Source organism: Cydia pomonella, chromosome 23, assembly GCF_033807575.1.
Source record: "Cydia pomonella isolate Wapato2018A chromosome 23, ilCydPomo1, whole genome shotgun sequence".
NCBI classification, from domain to species: Eukaryota; Metazoa; Arthropoda; class Insecta; order Lepidoptera; family Tortricidae; genus Cydia; species Cydia pomonella.
The window spans coordinates 11,052,336-11,075,872 of record NC_084725.1 but is presented as its reverse complement, the minus strand read 5'-3'; the positions used below and the strand labels follow the sequence as shown (position 1 = coordinate 11,075,872).

General features: G+C 40.4%; 3 protein-coding genes across 4 annotated transcripts; 2 read left to right on the top strand and 1 right to left on the bottom strand.

The window, feature by feature from the left end:
* Positions 1 to 19: 19 nt before the first annotated feature.
* LOC133530626 (facilitated trehalose transporter Tret1-like) lies at positions 20 to 5,235 on the bottom strand. The gene is made up of 3 exons (XM_061868633.1): positions 4,239 to 5,235; positions 1,958 to 2,090; positions 20 to 1,579 (listed from the first exon to the last, which is right to left on the bottom strand). Exons 1-3 carry the CDS (start codon positions 4,284 to 4,286, stop codon positions 294 to 296), a joined length of 1,467 nt encoding a protein of 488 aa, XP_061724617.1. The 5' UTR covers positions 4,287 to 5,235; the 3' UTR covers positions 20 to 293.
* A 3,847-nt stretch (positions 5,236 to 9,082) lies between these two features.
* LOC133530509 (uncharacterized) lies at positions 9,083 to 14,834 on the top strand. The gene is made up of 6 exons (XM_061868429.1): positions 9,083 to 9,145; positions 11,454 to 11,609; positions 12,511 to 12,640; positions 13,113 to 13,264; positions 13,963 to 14,080; positions 14,645 to 14,834. The coding sequence occupies exons 1-6, from the start codon at positions 9,141 to 9,143 to the stop codon at positions 14,810 to 14,812; spliced, it is 729 nt and encodes a 242-aa protein (XP_061724413.1). The 5' UTR covers positions 9,083 to 9,140; the 3' UTR covers positions 14,813 to 14,834.
* A 622-nt stretch (positions 14,835 to 15,456) lies between these two features.
* LOC133530507 (pickpocket protein 28-like) lies at positions 15,457 to 23,505 on the top strand. Of its 2 annotated transcripts, none has more exons than XM_061868428.1 (9): positions 15,457 to 15,824; positions 16,665 to 16,800; positions 17,442 to 17,537; positions 18,005 to 18,144; positions 19,315 to 19,445; positions 20,976 to 21,038; positions 21,440 to 21,638; positions 22,060 to 22,227; positions 23,145 to 23,505. In XM_061868428.1, the coding sequence occupies exons 1-9, from the start codon at positions 15,757 to 15,759 to the stop codon at positions 23,254 to 23,256; spliced, it is 1,113 nt and encodes a 370-aa protein (XP_061724412.1). In that variant the 5' UTR covers positions 15,457 to 15,756; the 3' UTR covers positions 23,257 to 23,505. The 2 variants fall into 2 exon arrangements, with proteins under 2 accessions (XP_061724412.1, XP_061724411.1); XM_061868427.1 differs by lacking the exon at positions 15,457 to 15,824 and adding an exon at positions 15,866 to 16,331.
* The last annotated feature ends 32 nt before the right edge of the window (positions 23,506 to 23,537 follow it).

The window sequence follows — 23,537 nt, the reverse complement described above, 5'->3', positions numbered from 1 at the left end:
AAACAAAATAAATGCCTAAAATAACAAAGATAATAACTATAAAATAACTAAGCCAACAAAGGTGTAAGTCTCTCAATAAATATAACTAGTCAAATTATAAATAAAATTAATCTTAACTAATAAGCCTAGTAAGTAAATCATTATAAAAAACGCAATTAACCGATTTGCAAGACCGAAGTTATCTCATAAGAGCTTCACGAACAGTTTTGCGAGGAGCTCTAAAAGCATCGAACAAAACTAATCGACTTAGCCTCTACTCTTACAAACTTGACAAAAGCCGAAAAATGTACAAATCAACTCAGCATTTTAGTATTTTCATCTTTGTCATCACAATCTTTCTCATCGCTAACGAACCGTCCATGATTAAAGTAATCCTCGATCTCCTGAAGAGTCCGGTCTTTTGTTTCTGGAAGAATAAAGTACAATGCCACTAGACAGGTCGCCATGGCTACGCCGTATATAGTAAAAGTCCCATGCACTTTAACACTAATAAGCATTGCGGGGGTAATCTTCAAACATATCAAGAGAAAGGAACCCAAGATCAACCCTGACATAGCAGAGCCTGCTCCTCTGTGAGCTACTGGGAACACCTCTCCAAGCAAGGCTAAAGGTATAACAGTACAACCCAAGTTAGTCAATACAAAGTACAGCATAAACATCGACACAGGCAGCCAAGCTCGGTCCTTCGATATCACGTCTATAGCAGTCAAGTAAAGGTAAACACAGATGCCCGTTAGGATGGCTAAAGATGCCCCGCCAGTGACGAACAGCAAGGTTCTTCTCTTTACCACGCGAACCAGTGCCGACGAAAAAGTGGCGCTTAAAGTAGTAATCAAATCTATACTCAGCGTGTAGTAGAACGACTTAGACTTATCCCCCGTGATATCATCCATTATCTGTAACGCGTAGGCTGGAAAAACGTGTCTCCCGCATGCCTCTTTTAACATCTCAGCGAAAAATATTATAAGCAATGGCTTCATGAAGTCCTTTTTAGTAAATTTCTGCAGAAAATTCATCAAGTGAGTTTTGAGATTAGGTTTCTCGCTAACTTTGGATAGGCTCTGCTTCTGGGTAGTGATCATACTATCAAATTCTATCCTAGATTCGGAGTCATTGCCTCTCAGCCACATCCATGATTTTTCACTCTGATCAAACTTGCATTTTGTGGCCAACCAGGCCGGGCTTTCAGGCCAAGTGCAGACGATTCCAAAAGCGATGATATGATGGACTAGTGCGAAAATGGCCACCGTTCTCCAAGGATAATAGTGGCCTACAAGGTGGACTAAGGTATTGCCTACATAGTTGACAGCAGTCTTGAGGTTTAGGAACATGCCCCGGTGTTGTGGGCTGGTGTATTCTCCGATGACAACGGCACCTAATATGACGCTGGCGCCAGCGGAGATGCCGCTGAGGATCCTGGCGGCCATAAGCGTGGTCACATTCGTGGCAAAGTAGATGAGCAGCCAGCCCAGAATGCCCGGCACGATGACCAGGGCATGCGTGGTCTTCCGGCCCCACTGTTCCATGAGGAAGGCGGAGATCAGGAAACCGGGAAAGGTCGCCAAGCCCACCACAGATGCTAGAATTATGAAAACAACAATAAAGTCATAGGTATTATGAATAATAAGAGGTATTCGTCCATGAGTCGGTCAAATCTGTCTGGCGGACAAATCTGCAAGTCTATTAGGGATTTGTAGGCTGACACATCTGCTAGACAATTCTGATGTGTACCTCTGTGCATATAATATATCTTCAGAGAATGTTCATCGCACTCTTTAATTATGGCCAAGTGATTCTGCTATGAACAAACAAAACACCACCTTAGGGGATAAATTCCAGGATAAAAAGATTATATGCCTCTATCCAGGTAACAAGCCAAATTTCAGCCAGTTAGGTATGACGGAGGAGAAAATATCCTAGATATTGAAACATTTGCTTTAAGATAATAAGCACCTACCAAGCCACGACATCATTTCCGCGTCAGTTTTTATCACTGTATCGACCTTCAACCCCGGCAGCATCACCGAAGGGAAGCTCATCACCATACCCTGTGCCACCATATTCAGCAGTACCGCTGAAACTGTCCATGTCTGAAACAGATTGTAGAAGTAAGGCCGTTAGCACAGGCTTGACTCGCTACAGCGCGCAAATCGTTTAGCCAGGAAATTAGAAAGGCACAAAAAATTAGGCGCGCCGCTCAAACATGCGACGGCAGATATCGTGACGGGTTTTAACGTTAATCTGTTTTTTGCAGAAATCGCGAAGCGTCTGGTTGACGTAACTGGTGAGCGAAGAGCTGGCTTCTTCGCACAACGTATCAGCATTGCGATACGAGGCAATGCCGCCAGCGTCCTTGGTACAATGACTAAAGGGCCTATTTTAGATTTAAGCTAGTTATAATAATTTAATGAAAAAAACTAAATTAAATAATCCTATTATGAAATGAAAACCTCTGTAGTCCCTCGGTATATATCTATTAAGTTAATTAAGTTCTGTTTAAAATTTGGCTAGTGAAATCCCTCGACCCTATCAAAAATCAAATCAAATCAAAATAGTTTATTAAAACAGTGAAACTTATAATTAAAACAAGGTTAAGTAAACTTATTCTAGTTAAACACTGCTAAATGTTGTTTCAAGTTATAGAAATTGCCCGTGACACCTGCACTAGGCTATGCCTGTCTCGCAGGATGGCACTTTTCCTAGTTTGCCAGTTTTTATTGATTATAGGCGCTAAAGAATTCACTATCAGCTAAAAATAACAATTTGCATGCTACATTACAGTTAACTACGACAATTTTTTGTCTTGTATTTTTAACAATAAAAAATAAAATTAAAACTAAAAATTAGTGCCTATTATTAGCTATTTTCTGCTAAAATCATACTGGTATCGTATGGAGTGTAAAAATAGTACTTACACAATTGAAAATAAAATTAAAATTGTCATTGTGTATGTGTATTATACATATGTCTATGTTTCTGAGATATTTTCTATCAAGCCAACTTTAACGCATAAGTATTGCCATTCACGGAGGAAATGTTGCCAGCATCTTTGGCAGTTTGGCACAATGCCGCGGAGGCCTTATTTAGATATATTTTAATTAGTTTTTAATTTTATTATAAGTAGCTATTTTATATGATTGTATATACCAATAATTTTACTTTAAAAATATACATACAAGTTGTTTATTAAAAAAAACTCCCCATTCCATAAATCACGATAATTTTACCGAAATTGTTAATTGAAAGCACCCTCAAGAAATACTATAAAAGTTTATCAAGCCATGAGTTATGAATTTGTTGTCATGTTTTTAAATACACATGTATTTCACTTTTCCCGTATTCGAAATGAAAAGTAAAGTGCTTAACTTGGGTTAAAGGCATCATTTCAGTCCCGGACTATTGGCGCTCGAGCGCAGTAAGAAAGTACCTCGACCGAAATGTGTGCCTTTCATCCCTTGGTTAACAATCTACTATATTATACGACCGGTCTAGCCTAGTGGGTAGTGACCTAGCCTATGGAAGCCGATGGTTCTGGGTTCAAATCTCAGTAAGGGCATTTATTTGGGTGATGAACACGGATATTTGTCTATGAGTCTTGGGTGTTTTCTATGTAATATTTAAGTAGGTATTTATGTATTATAACTGTCTAAGTACAGTCACGTCTAAAAACATCGACACAGTCGAAGTACCAATATCTATACACGACTTTATGGCCCACATATTAGGGTAGTGTATACATATTTTTGGCACTTTATCCGTATCGATATTTTCAGACGTGACCGTACAACATAAGTATTCTTGGGATTACTATGGGTCTTTTGTCATAAAGTACACAAATATTTATTTTATTTATTTTTATATTCCTCAAATCCTGGCTCGTACCAATGAGTTTTTCGAAACTTATATACGAAATATCATTAGATATTTACCACTAGCTTTTCGGTGAAGGAAAACATCGTGAGGAAACCTGCATACATCTGCGAAGAAATTCAAAGGTGTATGTGATGTCCCCAATCCGCATTGGGCTAGCGTGAGGACTCTATAGTCCTCACGCTAGCCCAATGCGGATTTGGGGAGCCCTCTCGCACATGAGAGGAGGCCTGTGCCCAGCAGTGGGACGTATATAGGCTGAATTATTATTATTTATTATTATTATTTTTATATTCATAATTATAACGAAAGACACCGATCTTGTTATGTTTAAACGAAACAGTATAAAAAATAATTGTACAACTTACTTGTCTCGCAAATGATGTGCATGAATTTGTTTCTGCACTTTCTGCCATTTCAATTTGTATTTTTTCTAAACACAACACAACACTTTGACAAACACAAAATGCACATAGATATGCCTCATTTATATATACCTATTTAGAGTGTTTTCTGCACTACCCAGTACCTATTAAGACAAAATAACGTAAATTAATACTTTGAACGCTACGAGAACAGTCTCGCAGCGTTCAAAGTATTAATTTCTCGCCAGTTGTGCAAGCATCAAAGAAAGACAATGTTTGAAAATAAATAATTATATATAATGATTACCGGGTGTGTTCTGTATTAGGAGCAATAAATTAAATCACCATGGGTCTGTTTTCTATGAATTTAAGTATTTATAAATTTTTGACGACTGGTTTGGCCTAGTGGGTAGTGACCCAACCTACGAAGCTGATGGTCCCGGGTTCAAATCCTGGTAAGGGCATTTATTCGTGAGATGAGCATGGATATTTGTTCCTGAGTCATGGGTGTTTTCTATGTATTTAAGTATTTTATACATATTTATATATTACATATATCGTTGTCTAAGTACCCTCAATACAAGCCTTATTGAGCTTACTGTGGGACTTAGTCAATTTGTGTAATAATGTCCTATAATATTTATTTATTTAAATTGTAGTCTGTGTCCTCAAACTGACCAACATTTGTTCAGCCATTTTTAAAAATAGCTTGATTTTTGATTTTTACGACACTTTAAAATTTATATAATATTTTTTATTTTTATTTAGTTAAGTACCAACACTGTTACCTATGTTTACAAATAAATAACTTGAATTGAATTGAACTGAATTGCGAATTTTGTTGCTTAGGCGAAGGGTAGGGCAAGCTCTTTCCATACAAACTTTGTGCGCGTTTTTCTTCGTTTGTGTTTGCGCTACAGTTATTATTTTTGGTAAATATGCTTATTTTTCTGTTAGCTAGGGCTTGATGTATTTTTTTTTTGTATTTTTTTTTTAATAAAGAAAAATTTCTACATCAAGTTCTGCGTATATCCAATATATACAAGCAAAAAATGAAATTAAATGCTATAGTGCCGAAACTAACAAATATAACTTTCACAAGGTTTGTATGGAGAATGCCTTGCCCTACCTTGCGCCCTAAGGCGTGATAATAGGAAGTCTAAAGGATTTATAGGTTTCAAAGGTTGTTTAACAAAAGTTTTATCGTTTGAGGATAATATATGTTTAAATTATTAGCCCATGTTACAGACCACACTCGGTATATTATTATCAATAAAAATAATTCAAGCAATTATGTACTATACAATATAAGTCCACCTGAATACACAGAACGGTTGTCTATTTCATTAAATTTAATATGTTACTATCGCCCCGTGACTGGCCGTAAACAGTACACGTAAGTAAATCTACCTCCTAGCCTAAAGTGAGGACGGTAAGCAAACATAATTTCGTACATTGAATCGCCATTTCCTGTCTCTATCGGACACGCATTGACCGCTGGCATCATCATAACAAAATAAGATGAAGTTTATCAAAAAGAGCGTACTCCCACTTTAAAGGCCGGCAACGCACTTACAACCCCTTTGGTGTTGAAGGTGGTAATGGCTTACCATCAGGTGATCCGTCTGCTCGTTTGACTCTTATATCATAAAAACAACCGTTCTGGCCTAGTGTGTAGTGACTGCCTATGAACCCGATGGTCCTGGGCTCGAATCCCGGTAAGGGCATTTATTTGTGTGATGAACACAGATATTTGGTCTTGAGTCATGGGTTTTTAGGGTTCCGTAGCCAAATGGCAAAAAACGGAACCCTTATAGATTCGTCATGTCCGTCTGTCTGTCCGATTATGTCACCGCCACTTTTTTCCGAAACTATAAGAGCTATACTGTTCAAACTTGGTAAGTAGATGTATTCTATGAACCGCATTAGGATTTTTTACACAAAAATAGAAAAAAAAAAACAATAAATTTGAGGGGTTCCCCATACTTAGAACTGAAACTCAAAAAAATCTTTTTTATCAAACCCATACGTGTGGGGTATCTATGGATAGGTCTTAAAAAATGATATTGAGGTTTCGAATATCATTTTTTTCTAAACTGAAAAGTTTGCGCGAGAGACACTTCCAAAGTGGTAAAATGTGTCCCCCCCCCCCCCCGTAACTTCTAAAATAACAGAATGAAAAATGTAAAAAAATATATGATATACATTGCTATGCAAACTTCCATCGAAAATTGGTTTGAACGAGATCTAGTAAGTAGTTTTTTTTAATACGTCATAAAATTTAAAATATTTTTTTTTTCATCTAACTCATACGTCTGGGGTATCTATATCTATGGATAGGTCTTCAAAAATGATATTTAGGTTTCTAATATCATTTTTTTCTAAACTGAATAGTTTGCGCGAGAGACACTTCCAAAGTGAAAATAATTGTGTCCCCCCCCCCTGTAACTTCTAAAATAACAGAATGAAAAATCTAAAAAAAATATATGATATACATTACCATGCAAACTTCCACCGAAAATTGGTTTGAACGAGATCTAGTAAGTAGGTTTTTTTAATACGTCATAAAATTTAAAAAAAAATTTTTTTTCATAAAATCCATACGTGTGGGGTATCTATGGATAGGTCTTCAAAAATGATATTTAGGTTCCTAATATAATTTTTTTCTAAACTGAATAGTTTGCGCGAGAGACACTTTCAAAGTGAAAATAATTGTGTCCCCCCCCCTGTAACTTCTAAAATAACAGAAAGAAAAAAAAAAAAAAATATGATATACATTATCATGCAAACTTCCACCGAAAATTGGTTTGAACGAGATCTAGTAAGTAGTTTTTTTTAATACGTCATAAATGGTACGGAACCCTTCATGGGCGAGTCCGACTCGCACTTGGCCGCTTTTTTATTTCTATGTATATATAAGAATATATTTATGCATAGTACAAGCTTTCCTTAGTTTGGACATAGAGAGAAAATAAGCATGGACTGCTCACCATAGATACTATGGTTTGGGGCTAGGTCTACTGAGTAAGATTATTATATATATATATATATTTTTTATACCACGTCGGTGGCAAACAAGCATACAGCCCGCCTGATGGTAAGCAGTCACCGAAGCCTATGGACGCCTGCAACTCCAGATGTGTTACATGCGCGTTGCCGACCCTTTAAAAACCTGTACACTCCTTTTTTGAAGAACCCCATACTGTAGACCCTCGGGAAAACCTCGGCAGGTATATCATAACGATATATATAGTACATGTATCGTACAACGTTTTACAGTACATATGACCCTTTAAATTTTCGACATAGTTACGGAGGTAAAGTAGCACCATATCTTATACCTTTAAACGAGAAATTCTTGTATATATATATATTTCTGTGATCTCGAAAACGGCTCTAACGATTTCGCTGAAATTTGGTATATGGGGGTTTTTGGGGGTATACAATCGATCTAGACTTATGTTTGGGAAAACGCGTGTTTTCGAGTTTTCATGCGTTTTTCTTTCGACGCAGAATATGGTCGCTAATTTCGTGTTGCCGGCCACTGTCCGTCTGGCCCAGCGGGTTAAGACGCGGATGGCTAGAAACGAGTGTTATGGTTACGGGTTCAAATCTCGCCCGGTGACTATATTTTTTTTTATATATGTTCAAGTTTATTTATATTTTTTAATTTTTATTGTTTTAGACAAGTTTAATTTAGTAAAAAAATGTAGTTAAGATTATCACCCATACACAACCATATTACAATAAATAGTTATAACCGAGCAACGCTCGGTCGCCCAGGTATGTACTGTAAAACAGATACTTAAATCAACACAAAAATCGGCAAGGATAATACTATAAAGTATTTTGCCTATAAAAACAAATTAACAACAGAAGTTAAACCGGTTTAAAGGAAATAAAAACCAATGCTGCACTGCAGAATAACATCGTTATAATCAGAATAGATATGACGCGCGCGGTGTGATATGAGGGCTTACAGCAAACCACGTTTGACGTGTTGCCTCTGTCGCACTTGTAAATTCGTACGTAAGTGTGACAGGGAGGCAAAACGTCGAAGGTGGTTCGCGGTAGGCCCTCTGGCCTTAAAGGAGGGATTTTATATTTTAGTCTGTTCACGACCAAATGTCAAGGTCAGAGCCGGCATGTTAAGATCCTCGTTGTGTTAGATACTTTTTTAATACCACATTCTGTCGGACAAAATAATTAAAATTCATATTTTGTCGAGATTCTAATTGCGGGGATATTTCTCTTTTACTCTCACTAAGACTTAATTAGAGTGATAGAGAAAAATGCCCGAATTCGAATGCCTTTATTTATAGGGAGTATGTAATTTAACAAACCAGAAGCGCTGGTGGCCTAGCGGTAAGAGCGTGCGACTTTCAATCCGGAGGTCGCGGGTTCAAACCCCGGCTCTTACCAATGAGTTTTTAGGAACTAATGTACGAAATATCATTTGATATTTACCAGTCGCTTTTCGGTGAAGGAAAACATCGTGAGCAAACCGGACTAATCCCAATAAGGCCTAGTTTACCCTCTGGGTTGGAAGGTCAGATGGCAGTCACTTTCGTAAAAACTAGTGCCTACGCCAATTCTGGGGATTAGCTGTCAAGCGGACCCCAGGCTCCCCATGAGCCGTGGCAAAAATGCCGGGACAACGCGAGGAAGAAGAGATGTAATTTAACATACCATAAAATGGTTAGAACACAATCATCTTAAGGACTAGTTTTGTTTCTCCAAATTAAATGGATATGTACATAAATTAATTCATAAACCAAAAAACACGTGCCAAAAGCTGAATCAGACAAGTTAGACAGGACTTAGGCCACAGGCCAGTCACAACTGTGCCGGTCGCGGGCATAACACGTTTTATTCGCGCTAGAAGTGTTATCCATCATTTATAATATGGAGTAAGTTTTTTTTAATTTATTTATGTAGGTAAAGAAACAGTCACTACATGAAAGGCTTAAATATAAAGTATTTTAAACACTGTTTATACTATGTGTGACCAACACCGTTCACCACTTATTAATAATTATTTAGATTATTTTTTACACACACATACACACACTTAGTAGCATACGTAAGTAGTTAGTAAGGTAATCTTATACAATAAGTGGGTTCATTTTATATAAACCTAGTGGATAAAAAAAAAAAAAAAAAAAACAAAATGTACTTACCATTACAGGAAGAGCGAGTTCTCCTGACACAGGTGTCTTCATACCTACTAGGAGGGCTCAACACTTGTAAAAATTGTATACGTGTTTTTTTCACGAAATAAATTTTATTTTATTTTTTATTTTATTTTTATTTTTTATTCGGAGCTTTCGTTTTGTATTCGGAGCTTAAGGCTCCGGGAGGCATTGACATTGACAAATTAATGAAAAAAAATAGAATAATCTTTGACGCTTAACAGTGCATGCAGTATTACGTTAATATTGCATATTTACTATCTTTCGCTTCATATCAGTAGATGTTACATTAAGTGCCACTTGCACCATCCCACTAACCCGGGGTTAACCGGTTAAACCTTGAGTTACCATGGCTACCAGTACAATTTGACACTGGGTTAACGGTTGAACTGATTAACCCCTTGGTTAATGGGATGGTGCAAGTGGCGCTTAGTTATTGTCTCTAAGTACATCTATCACAAGTTTTTTTTATATATACACCAAGATTTCTAATATTTCTATACCTCGCGCATCATGGCTAAGCAATTATGGCGTCGGCTTCAATGATGTCCCTATGATAGTTAATTTTTAATCCTCGACGAAAAAAAGAGGGTTAAGTTTGACGCCAATGTTGTCTGTGAGTGACGCCTGTGGATTTGTAGCTCTCCAACGGATGGACCTATTTCGATGCGGTTTTTTTTACGTGAAAACGAGTTACCTTGCGGTGGTTCTCAGCTATGTTTGATAAGAATCGATGCAGCAGTTTGAAGAGTACCAGCTCTTTTCCAAAATGATGTAAGGGATTTTTGGCATGTACTCGTTTGAAATCTTCTGATACGCAATCATAGGATTTTTATTATTTTAAATTTAATAGTTATTATATTGAGTAGCTGTCACGTAAATTGTTTATAGACATTTTTGGGAAATTATTACCACAATTTATTTAAGTAATAAAACTATGGTAGAAACATATTTATTTAATTATTTTGTAAATTAAAACCAACCAAAAGAGATTTGAAAGAACTGTCACAGGGATCCATCATTGGACACGAGAAATATAAATAAAAAATCTAGTCATTTGTAATATTAACTTCATGGATAGACATGTGAGTTTTTACAGCTTTACTTGTAACATTTCCTATTTTTTACTTAATATTTCTGACCATATGTTATGTGGCGGTCGTCAAAAGCAGCTGGTCTGTACCAGTTTTTGTGATTACGTAGTTGTTAGTCTAGGTCACCAATGTCACCATGTCACATATTAGTTTCTCCAGGGGTCCGGTTTTTAAAATAAAATGACCATCGCGGTCAATTTTTACTTGAGATTATTAACCCTATGAACGCCAAGAACCCCTAAAGGCGTCGTTACTAGTCGTGCGTAAGATGACGTATCTGTCAAGGTAACCACAATTTTTTACATTAGCTCGCTTGCGCCCGGGAGCCTGGCGTTTGAGTGATGTTTGTGTTTACGACATAAAGCGTTCAGAAGTTAAACCTTCTGAATGCTTTGTGCAAATATTTAAGCAAATGTACAGGAAGAAGAAAGAGAAAAAGAAAACAAGTTTTAGTCTCACAAAATCACTTTGAATTCACACAAACCGCCTAAGATAAGTGGAAGAGCTTCCACTCATGACTACAACCCAAAATCCTTTCTTACGCACCGGCTTACGTGAGCGAATAACTCGCGAATCCTTTGATACCTGTGGAAGTGTCTTACGTCGGCGATCTCGTTGCGAACGCGAATGCCGTGGGCCGCCGCGCCGCGCCGCTTCGTGGGTTTAGTGGACCTTTACAACTTTTGAAGAATTTATATTTTAACATTTATCGGTCCTACTTTCAACGGTTTAGGCTGTGCGTTGTCTGTCAGTGTCTACTGTTAATACGGACAGCGACTGTAACTAAATATTTAGATGCTTTGATGTAAGATCTAAGATAAGATCTGGCAACCCCATATTGCATAACAAAACAAATGGGGTTGCCAGATAGTAAAACGTTGAAAGTAATGTTGTGTTGGGGTGTTTTATATTTGATAAATAACTTTGTTCAGGCAAGGGACTAGGCAAGCTGACCCTAACCAAGGATACAATGTATGCAGGCCTGTGCCCCGGGGCATGCTTCGTGAAGTGCTGATGGAGTTCACAAGCACGTCCACCCTGCACGGCATGCACTACCTCACTGAGCGAGGACTTACCAGACTTGAGAAGTAAGGAAGAACTAGGGAACAAACCCCTTACGTTTACGCTTACCCCGAGATCACGTTTCTCGATAGCGAGAACGTGGATGCCACGCTGAATGCTCGGCACTAATCAAAAACTCTGTGGGCCTACCGCGAACCACGTTCGACGTGTTGCCTCCCTGTCACACTTATGTACGAATTTACAAGTGCGACAGAGAGGCAACACATCGAACGTGGTTCGCGGCAGGCCCTCTGGTTTCCTAGGATAGCGGTATTAGCGGTGCTGTCATATAGCGGCCGTAATATTACGGACGAAAAAATAATGTTCCTTTAATCACCGCCCTCACCCTCTAGCAAACCGCGCCATTTTGTTTATATAGACAACGTTCTAGTGACGTCATTTCACCGCCGTACTACCGCGAACCACGTTCGACGTGTTGCCTCTCTGCCACACTTACGTACGAATTTACAAGTGCGACACATGTCGAACGTGGTTTGCGGTAGGCCTTCAGGAGGCCTGCCGCGAATATCGAAGTTCGTCAATTGCGGGCATTTTTCTCTGTCACTCTAATATTACATCTGAGTGAGAGTAAAAAAGAATGATCCCAAATTACGAATTTCGGTTTTCGCTGTAGGCCCCCTGAGCTCGCCCACGAAAGGCGTGAGCGTGCACGCTCGACCCTGACGCCGACCGCTACGAGCAATGCCGGATTTAGAGGTCTGGAGGCCTCGGGCAATAAAGGAGTGGAGGCCCCCTTGTCCCAAATTTTTTCCAAATAAAATGGTAAATTTTCCGTATTCTCTATTGTAGGGGCCCCTCTTTTGTGGAGGCCCGGGGCAGTAGCCCCGGTTGCCCTCCCCTAAATCCGGCCCTGGCTACGAGCATGGGTTTTGTAACCCACGAATAAGGATCACTATTGGTTTTCAGGATATTCTGGGCCATCTTAACGGTGACCAGCATTTTTCTTTGCGTCTGGGCCTGCAGCAAGGCGTGGTACAAGTGGCAGTATAACTCCACGATCATCACCGTCAACGAACAACTTATGTTCGCCACAGAGGTATGTAGATAGATTATATGTTAGAATCCTACAACGTAACATGACACACCCTTGTCACGCAGCGGCTTAAGTGAGCGAATAACTCGCAAACGCGGCGGCCCAACGGTATTCGCGTTCACAACGAGATCGCCCACGTAGGACACTTCCATAGGTATCAAAGGATTGAATTCACCCGCGCCGCGCCGCGCCGCTTCGCGTTCGCGAGTTATTCGCTCACGTAAGCCGCTGCGTCAGTGTCATATATCAACTATACGTACAGTTATGTATATAATAGCGATACGGACAAAGTGCCAAAAATATTGTTATTGTCAATTGCATTAACGTTTCACTGGCTGTTATAATTTTACATTACATTTTGTGTGTCAGGGATAAGACAACATAATAAACTACTATTAACACGCACGATGATATAAAACTTATTTAATGTATAACAAACAGGTGGGACCACCATTAGACGGACTTCACTTTTCAGGTCCCATTCCCGGCAGTAACCGTGTGCCCCCAGACGAAAGTGAACCAAGACCGATACAACTACACCAAGCTCATGTTGGCAATCACAAAGTTTACCAAGGACTCGAATTTACATCGCGCTACGAAAGACGAAATAACACAACACATGAAAAAGTGAGAAACATACCGCCCGTCTAAATTGCGTTACGCAGCAGGCTTGCGTGAGCGAAACTCGCGAACGCGAAGCGGCGCGGCGTGGGTGATTTAATCTTTTGATACCTATAGAAGTGGCGTGGGCGATCTCGTTGCAAACGCGAATGCCGTGGGCCACCGCGCCGCGCCGCTTCGCGTTCGCTAGTTATTCGCTCACGTAAGCCGCTGCGTTAGTTGTTTTCGTGTTATTAAGATGGAGCTAACGCGAAATTCCACATTGTATATTGAATTTTTACACATTTGTATCAAGGACTAATGCCATAAAAATTCACTCGGAAATTAGACTTATCGCCCACGAACTCGGGATTAACCGGTTAAACCGTTAACCCAGTCTCAAACAGTACTGGTAACCATGGTAACAACAGGTTTAACTGGTTAACCCCGGTTTAGTAGAATGGTGCAAGTGGCGCTAAGTATATTTTGCAAAGGCAGACTCTAAGCACAACTTGCACCATCCCACTAACCCAGGGTTAACCGATTAAATCGTTAACCCAGTGTCAAATTGTACTGGTAACCATGGTAACTCCAGGTTTAACCCTGGGTTAGTGGTATGGTGCAAGTGCCCCTAAGCAAAACTGTAAAAGATGAGAAAGAAGTTGGACGATAGAAAAAATCACAAAAACATGCATACAATACAGCATTCCTTTCTGTTTTTGCAGTTTTACTGGACAAACTCCTTTTATGAGACAGCTAGGCAACATCGATCTGATTTGCAAATCACTGCTAAATACAATGGTTCCTGATGTTGACGAGAATTTCATTGATGATATTTTGCAGGTGAGCAATGTTGACTTAGACTACCATAAGGGCTTTCAAAATTTTGCGTAAAATCTACTGTTACTATAACTTGCTTAAATTTAAAATAAATAGGCCCTCGAGGCATTGTACCAAGGACGCTAGAAGCTCGTTGTATCGTGAGGAAGCCGCCAGCTCTTCGGTCACCGTTACGTCAACCAGACGCTTCGCGTTTTCGGTAAAGAACTTGTGTGCGCTAGGACCCCATGGTACATTTTTACTTGTATTGTATTGCAAGGCGATTTTTCATGACTCGACGACTGGGGCGTATGCTGGCGTATTTTTTTTACTTAACCAGTATAACTACCTACTTATCAACCGCATTAGTAAACCGATGATTATTTCTACAGAGGTATTGATTGATATACGGGACAAAAACCGGACGGATAAAAATACGGGACTAGATACCTACTTAAATACGGTGTATATACGGGACGTATGGCGACCCAACATATGATAGAACTATTCTATGATCTTTACTATAGGTAGTTACAAAAAAAATTAAATGTAAGCCGGTACCTTTACACTCGTCGATTTTTGTTTCAGGCAGCACCTACATTAAAAGATATTTTTATAAATCTGAAATGGCGGGGGAAGATAATAACACCAAACCACAACGTCCAGAGTTACCTCTCCCCAGTGATGACTGCAGAAGGGCTGTGTTTCACCTTCAACGGGCTTGCGGCTGACGAAATATTCAACATTGAGAAGTAAGTTTACTGAAATATCACTGTCCTTAGAAGATAACACCGTACCAGAACGTTCAGAGCTACCGGTCCCCAGTGATGACTGCAGAAGGGCTGTGTTTCACCTTCAACGGGCTTGCGGCTGACGAAATATTCAACATTGAGAAGTAAGTTTACTGAAATATCACTGTCCTTAGAAGATAATAACACCGTACCAGAACGTCCAGAGCTACCGGTCCCCGGTAATGACTGCAGAAGGGCTGTGTTTCACCTTCAACGGGCTTGCGGCTGACGAAATATTCAACATTGAGAAGTAAGTTTACTGAAATATCACTGTCCTTAGAAGATAACACCGTACCAGAACGTTCAGAGCTACCGGTCCCCAGTGATGACTGCAGAAGGGCTGTGTTTCACCTTCAACGGGCTTGCGGCTGACGAAATATTCAACATTGAGAAGTAAGTTTACTGAAATATCACTGTCCTTAGAAGATAATAACACCGTACCAGAACGTCCAGAGCTACCGGTCCCCGGTGATGACTGCAGAAGGGCTGTGTTTCACCTTCAACGGGCTTGCGGCTGATGAAATATTCAACATTGAGAAGTAAGTTTACTGAAATATCACTGTCCTTAGAAGATAATAACACCGTACCAGAACGACCAGAGCTACCGGTCCCCGGTGATGACTGCAGAAGGGCTGTGTTTCACCTTCAACGGGCTTGCGGCTGACGAAATATTCAACATTGAGAAGTAAGTTTACTGAAATATCACTGTCCTTAGAAGATAATAACACCGTACCAGAACGTCCAGAGCTACCGGTCCCCGGTGATGACTGCAGAAGGGCTGTGTTTCACCTTCAACGGGCTTGCGGCTGATGAAATATTCAACATTGAGAAGTAAGTTTACTGAAATATCACTGTCCTTAGAAGATAATAACACCGTACCAGAACGTCCAGAGCTACCGGTCCCCGGTGATGACTGCAGAAGGGCTGTGTTTCACCTTCAACGGGCTTGCGGCTGACGAAATATTCAACATTGAGAAGTAAGTTTACTGAAATATCACTGTCCTTAGAAGATAATAACACCGTACCAGAACGTCCAGAGCTACCGGTCCCCGGTGATGACTACAGAAGGGTTGTGTTTCACCTTCAACGGGCTTGCGGCTGACGAAATATTCAACATTGAGCAATATGTTTACTGAAATATTCATCTGTCCTTAGACAGTTCTTAGAAGATATAACACCAAACCAGAACGTCCAGAGCTACATGTCCCCAGTGATGACTGCAGAAGCATAGTACAAAGAGTGGGGAATTAGGTTATCTTCATACAAATGCATCGCGCGCGGCTTGTATGTGGCGCCATAGTATCTATGCGTCGCCGCACGCACACTCAAACAAAATCTCGACCCGTTTCTCAGTGCGTCAGTCAGTCAGTCAGTTTAAATATATGTATGAAGATAAACTACTTCCCCACTCTTTGCACTATGGCAGAAGGGTTGTGTTTCACCTTCAACGGGCTTGCGGCTGACGAAATATTCAACATTGAGAAGTTGAAATTAAATTTAGTTTCACTTGTGTGTCTGTATTCAAAACTTGCAAGTTACATTTGACCCACTTCCCGTTTCCCGATGAAGCTTAAAATTTGTAAATTTTTAATATGTAAATTGGATGACAATGCAATATGGATACAGAAGGAGGCCATAGGAACTCTGTGATAAAACCACGTAACCAAAGTTTTTGGGTTTCGGATTGTCTCGACGACTACTAGTTGCCACTCAGTTGCCAGTTGAAAGAAAAGTACAGTCGGCGATAAAAGCTTGTATCAAAATATTCTTTTTGACAAAAAACTTATTTTAAAACACTCCTGTCTTTTTTGTTACAGCGTCCAACCGAAGTACATTTTATCCAACGTGTCGCTGTACAGGAGCCAAGGCTGGTCTCCGGATCTTGGCTATTTCAGCACAGAACAGAAAAATGAAGAAACGCGAACTGATCTACCGTATCCTAGACGCGGCGAGGTATTTTTATTTCCTACTCGGGTATAATCCGGGCAGTTTTTCACAAATCGACGACTAGCGACTATTTTGCGTGATGGGATCGGGGGGGCAGGCTAGTCCCAACTCCTCAAGGAATCCTATCTATCCTATGTTAAGTAGGATTTCGGGGCGATCTCTTGGAGATCCGAGTTGTTTTGCTCTGTACTGATTCATTTCAGCACTACATAAGAGGCTGTCTTTCTGTCTCCATGCACCCTCGGCATAGGGTGACACCTGATATAAAGAGATGTTTGTAAAATAGTTCATGACCTGTTATGCCACTGGTTACCATTCTCAGTCGGACTTTTCCAAGTTGAAGTAGCGACGTAATCTCCGTTTTCTTTCTGGATATTGACATTATGCCCCATTTTTTTTTGAGATTTTTTAAATATAAAAGTTATTAAGCATTTAAGAATTTGTATGGAATTTGTTTTTGCTCCTAATTCTTATAGTCTTCTAGGTGATATACTTATTGATAACGGTTTAGAGGATATTAGGTAATAATAATAAAAAATAAAAAAGTCAAACGAAAGCACATTGCTACGGTTAATTTACAATCAATTGTATAAAAACTGTTCCCATAATTATGTATTGAGTGGTGTTATTTATTTTTTCTTTTCCAGGAAAGTAAACTGGATTCTGCTGACTTTAGATTGACCCTGCATGATACTTTGCGCCGTGATTTTCTATGCGACGGCACCTTTTTCCAAGGTTTTAAGGTCAGTCAACATAAAATCATTTCATGAAATTAATAATGAGGTCCCAGCGCGCACGAGTTTTTACAGAAATCGCGAAGCGTCTGGTTGACGTAACTGGTGACCGAAGAGCTGTCGGCTTCCTCGCACAACGTATCATCAGTATTGCGATACAACGAGGAAATGCCGCCAGCATCCTTGGTACAATGCCTCAAGGGCCTATTTTAAGCTAGTTATTATTAATTTGGTTTAGTATTAATCCAGTTACTGTAATACCTCTACTATGTAAATAAATAAAAGATAAAAACAAAACATATATATATATATATATATATAAACGTACTTAGGAGTGGTCGTACTGCACGCCGCTCAAATCAGTTGTGAGCCCGACGCTCCCCGCCGAACGCTCCGCTTCGAGCGTCCACTCAGGCCATACATAGGGAGGTGCATAGCGACATCTACTGTAAGAACGTTATATCCTTAACCTATAGGTGTTCCTCCACCACCCGGCAGACCTGCCGCAGTCGACGCTCAACTACTACGCTGCGCAGGCGCACGAACGCGTCACCTTGGCTGTCAAAGTCAACGTTGTCACCACCTCCGACTCACTGGCTGACTACTCGATGGAACTGTGAGTTATATCTGTAGAACTCACACTTCACTTTTTTCAAAAATAATACGCACTTGGCCGATTACCGAGACAATCCACTAAAGACCTTTAGCCTTACCACAACTCCTTAGCAGTGTCAAATTGACATATTCGCTAACGTCTGCGTTACTAACTTTCTATACATCTCGCTCGCACTAATATGCGAGTACGAGCGAGATGCACAGAAAGTAATTTACGCACACGCTAGCGAATATATTAGTGTCAAACTGGTGGTAGCCGTACTTACTTACTGCTGTGGCGCAGCGTCCCGAAGTGGATCTTGGCCTCCGACACCAAAGACTGCCATGCTTCTCTGTCCAAAACCGTTCCCGTCCAGTTGACGGCGCCGAGTTCGCTAAGGTTTTTTGCACTTCATCTCTCCAGCGGTACCTACGGCATCCAGACGGTCTTCGGCCATTTGGAACTCCAGAGTACGCCCTCCAGACTGCACGATCCTTACCCATCCGGACATCGGAGTCTGGCGGCTTTCCTTTCTCCACCGCCGGTGGTAGCCGTACTTAAAAATAAACCTGTCACAAAAGCTGTTTTATTTTTTAATCGGATCGGAAATTATCAATGCTGATGTCGTGCCCAAATTTTAACTATTTTATTTGATATTTAAAAAATCACTCCCTTAGGCCTTGGCAGGAAAACAGCTTTCCAATTTGCCTCGCTTGCGAATCGCAACAAAATGCTGAGAATGCCGAGTCAAAGCTTGCTGAACTCAATGTTTTTTATTTGTGTACTCGTATATATCGGGTATGACCTGACGAGCAAATAATTGAAACAGAATGTACTCCTCAAACGGCGACACTTTTGTTCAATAACTTTTAAACATTATGAAGTTCTACTTCTATTTCTTTCTATTTCTATTTTTCATGCAAATTAAATATTATCTTCAATTTACCTACGATATTATCGTTGTAATTGACGTTGCTTGTCAAACATAACAAAATTCGCTATATATTGCGTCTTAGAATAAAGTTTAAACTGTACTAAAAATCAAAATACACTGTACAAATGTTGGTCATGGTCAGTTTGAAGAGTACAGCCTACAGTTTGATTTTCTGCTCCTTAGTTAGGTTACAGGCCACATCCGGTATAATTTTGTATATTGTTTTTGTATTGATGGTTGTCTTTTTTTCTTTGCAGGCGTCAGTGTTACTTCCCTTCAGAAAGAGCCCTGAAGTACTTCAAGGTGTACACACCGAGCAACTGCAGGCTGGAGTGTCTCACCAACCACACCATCGAGAGCTGCGGCTGCGCCTGGTTCTACATGCCGCGTGAGGATAAATCATTCATTTATAATGAACAAAATCATTCATTCATTCATTCACAACGGACCAGCGACTGCAAGCTGTAGTATCTCACCAACCACACCATCGAGAGCAGCGGCTGCGCCTGGTTCTACATGCCACGTGAGGACAAATCACTCATTCATTCATTCAAAATATACGAGCGACTGCAGACTGGAGTGTCTCACCAACCACACCATCGAGAGCTGCGGCTGCGCCCGGTTCTACATGCCGCATGAGGACAAATCATTCATTCATTCACAACGGGCCAGCGATTGCAGCCTGGAGAGTCTCACCAATCACTCCATCGAGAGCTGCGGCTGCGCCGGGTTCTACGTGCCGCATGAGGACAAATTCATTCACGACGGACCAGTGATTGCAGGCTGGAGGACACTGGTTCATTCATTCATTCATCACTAACCACACCATGCGGGCACTGTCACTGTCAATTTACTTGAGAGAATGAGTGACACATTCAACGCGGCATCTCACAGCGCCCTCGTTTACTCCGTAGCAGCAAAGATACAATATAGAGCTCTGTACATTGACATATATCTAAGGACGAGCCTTACGGTCACTAAGAATGGTGCTAGTTCAGTGGTGTCGCTCACGAAATCGAGTCAATCAAGCAGTCTAACGCAACTAGTTGCGACCAATCGCGCGCGTGATGCGGACTCATCAACCAATCGCGTTGTGGCGTTAGACTGCACGATTGACTCTAATTCGTGTGCGTGACACCGCTGTACTGGCCCCATTCTTATTGCCCGTAAGGCCTGTCCTTGGATATATATGTCAATGGCTCCGTATAAGATAAAGTCTAAGAATAAATTACGCTCGAATACGGCCTACCTTTAGTAAATGTCGACACCGTTTGATATCTAACACATAATAGTGAAAGACATGGGTCAAATAGCCACATGTCATTCTAAGAGTGTTAGTCCTGTGTCGAAAGATGGCAGTAAATCTAGTTGACTACAAAATTTACTATGACAATACCCCTCTATACTAAATTCTCTTTGGTAGCAGTAATGCAGCAACAGTGATGCAACTGCAGTTGTCGACCGATCAAATTCATGGTTTTTGTGCACCATATTGTGCGATAGGAGTTTTAAGATGGTTGTGGTTGTTTAGACGACCGGTCTGGCCTAGCGGGTAGTGACCCTGCCTATGAAGCCGATGGTCCTGGGTTCGACTCCCGGTAAGGGCAATTATTTGTGTGTGAACACTGATATTTGTTCCTGAGTCATGGATGTTTTCTATGATAACTAGATAGAAATAGTTTTAATTTTATTTTTCAAAACGTCCGGGTTTCATTCCCGAGCTGAGTACAGGTTTTTTTAAATGTATGAATGTAGTTTTTATTGTTATTAAAATCGATCACATGGTTGCTTGGGACAGATTTTCGTATGTCTTATAGTTTCATTCAGACTTTCCCATATTGACCGATCTAAACGGGCCACCCTGTACAAACTTCGTACTCAATAAACTTTTTCATATTTTTTCATATTTTACTTTCAGGTGACAACAAAACACCTTTATGTACAACCGCAAATAATAAAAAGTGTGTTGAAGAAGTGCTAGGTAAGTTTCCTTAATCTAACAAAATATCTCGGGAATTCTAAGAAAAGTTTATGAAAACCATTAGAAATCGTAGAGCGAGAAATATGTGTCGTTGTTTTCCTAAATTTTATCTTTTATTGAAGTGTACAATAAAAATTATTCTGTACGTCGGCTGCTGATAGTAAGATCAGGCAGATAGTGTAATTCCTAGGCGTGTGAAAAGTGAAAATCTTTGTCTCGTTCCCTGAGTCGACGGAGCCCCGCTTTCTATTTCTGGACAGTTTGCCCTTCGGGTATCTAAAGCAACTTAACGAACCTATCCTATCTATTGGTTTAATGCGACTACCTTCAAAACATTACACAGGAAAATTACGATCTGCCTGATCATACGATCGGCCGCCGACATATATATCATGTTTCAGGTCATTATGTCACGAGCGAAGGCGAGTTTAGCAACAACGGCACAGACCGTTGTAACTGCTTGCAGTTGTGCCACAGCGTGCAGTATGAGGCCGAGCCCGTCAGGACCAACTTCGATTTCACCGCTTTTGACGAAGCCAGACACAAGTTTAGGAACGAGCTGAATGGGTTGACAGAACCATATAAATCTCTCATAGACGGGTAAGTGTAACGCCTGAGCGGACGCTCGAAGCGGAGCGTTCGGCGGGGCGTGCAGCGTGGCGTCGGGCTCACGAGTGATCTGAGCACCGTGTTAGTTTAATGGTGCATTTCCAATAAGATTTGGAGCCGTTTAAAAAATATGACACTCTTACGGTAGATGTTGCTAGGGACGCTAGGACCTCCCTAAGGTTCATACATGGTGGAAATATTCGCTTTATTTTCAATTTCATATAACGAATGTTGAAGTGAAACGCTTCGGGTGCACAGATAGGGCCCTCCGTTCCCGCTCTACATATATCCATATTGGATAAGGTCATGGTAGTACAGATGGTAGAGCTAGTGACCCAGTCCTCGTGGGTTCAACCACCGAAGACAGTGATTTTTTTTTAAATTTTAATTTGGACCTTTAAAATGATTGCAGGCTAACCAGGATCGAGATGTACTTCAAGGACGCTCAGTTCGTGACGATGCAACGCAAGGAACTGTTCGGGGCGACGGACTTTCTGGCCGAATGTGGGGGGTTAGGAGGGGTGTTCCTAGGTTTCTCCTTCCTGAGCCTCGTGGAGCTCATCTACTACTGTACTTTAAGGTGAGACATGACGGATGAACTTCGTGGCCGAATGTTTAGGGCTAAGAGGGAGGAGGGGTAGAGTTGGTAAAAACTCGAGTCTTTTAAGTCTAAATTTGAAGAACTCCAGACGTTATTACGCGACTCTGCGCTTAAAAAACTTCAGAGTCTTTTAAGTCCTGAGTTTTTTAAGAACAACTAAAAGGACTCGAGTCTTCTAAAGCCCGACCAGAAATCTATGATCATTGTCAAGAGGGCGCTGTTATTCTCATGTATAGGGTGACAGTTCAGTTTAGTATGAAAGATTTAGTTCCAATGAAATTCCGCAATATGGCGCGTGATCATATATTACTGGTCAGGCTTTAATAAAGACTTCGTCAAAAAATTTATTGGTTTTATCTACGAGTAACACAGGAAAATTGTAATTTTTTAATAATTTGTACATAACCCATGAATTTAACGAGACAATGCCTTTAAGAAAACTTTTGTACATAATTTGAGAGTTCGCTTTAAAGGGCCCAATGCCTTTACAAAAAACTTAGGTCTCGATAAGGATTAAGGACTCCAGTTTCGACTTAATGACTAGAGTCTGAAAAACTGAGTCGAATCTTAAAGCAGAGGACTCAAAGGACTTGATCACTTAAATTGAGTCTTAATCAACACTAGGAGTATGGTGTGTTCCTCAGATTCTTTTTTAACCCGGTTGAGCTCATCTAATCCGCACTCTAAGAAGAGACATGGAATAGGACACCCCAAACCCCAAGCAATTATCGCGCGCCGTGTAGTAGATAAAGATATGCGGCGAGCAGGCAACATGAACCGGTGCTCGGCACTGTCAGTGTTTGATACTGGAGACCTAAGCTCTCCGAAACATGTCGCAAGAGTGACAAATACTTGAGTTAAACCGTAAAATGAATTCGATATTTTGTTTGTTTCAGATTATTCTGCAAGTTTAACGGACAAACCGATGAAGATAAAGGGAAGAATGGTAATGCAGTGCCCCACGCCAGCGAACTTCAGCCATATGAAGCGCGCGATATCAAAGACTAATCGTCCCAGTGCTCAACAACCTAATGCCCAATAGATGACACCCTGTCCTCACCTCTATAGCTAATATCTCATGATATTGCGATAAAATGATAACTTAACGTTCGTATGTTCTAGGAATCGGGTCCGACGTAGAAGCGACATCATGCATGAAATAAAATAAACAAAATCTTTTAGGCGTTTTGTACAAAAAAGATTACTCTTTATTTTTGGACTGTGCTGTGCCTAAAATAATATATTATTATAAGTTACTATACTCTTTATTTTAACATGCCCACGAGGTT

Bases quoted from the DNA above. Each gene is read 5' to 3' on its own strand.
- LOC133530626 (XM_061868633.1), bottom strand. From the start codon at position 4,286: ATGGCAGAAAGTGCAGAAACAAATTCATGCACATCATTTGCGAGACAA. The intron at 2,091-4,238 runs GTAAGTTGTACA...AATCTGTTTCAG, and splicing joins GCACATCATTTGCGAGACAA to ACATGGACAGTTTCAGCGGT. The intron at 1,580-1,957 runs GTAGGTGCTTAT...TCATAATTCTAG, and splicing joins GGAAATGATGTCGTGGCTTG to CATCTGTGGTGGGCTTGGCG.
- LOC133530509 (XM_061868429.1), top strand. The intron at 12,641-13,112 runs GTATGTAGATAG...TTCACTTTTCAG, and splicing joins AACTTATGTTCGCCACAGAG to GTCCCATTCCCGGCAGTAAC. The intron at 13,265-13,962 runs GTGAGAAACATA...CTGTTTTTGCAG, and splicing joins ATAACACAACACATGAAAAA to TTTTACTGGACAAACTCCTT.
- LOC133530507 (XM_061868427.1), top strand. From the start codon at position 16,114: ATGCATCGCGCGCGGCTTGTATGTGGCGCCATAGTATCTATGCGTCGC. The intron at 16,801-17,441 runs GTATTTTTATTT...TTTCTTTTCCAG, and splicing joins CGTATCCTAGACGCGGCGAG to GAAAGTAAACTGGATTCTGC. The intron at 19,446-20,975 runs GTGAGGATAAAT...TTTTACTTTCAG, and splicing joins CGCCTGGTTCTACATGCCGC to GTGACAACAAAACACCTTTA.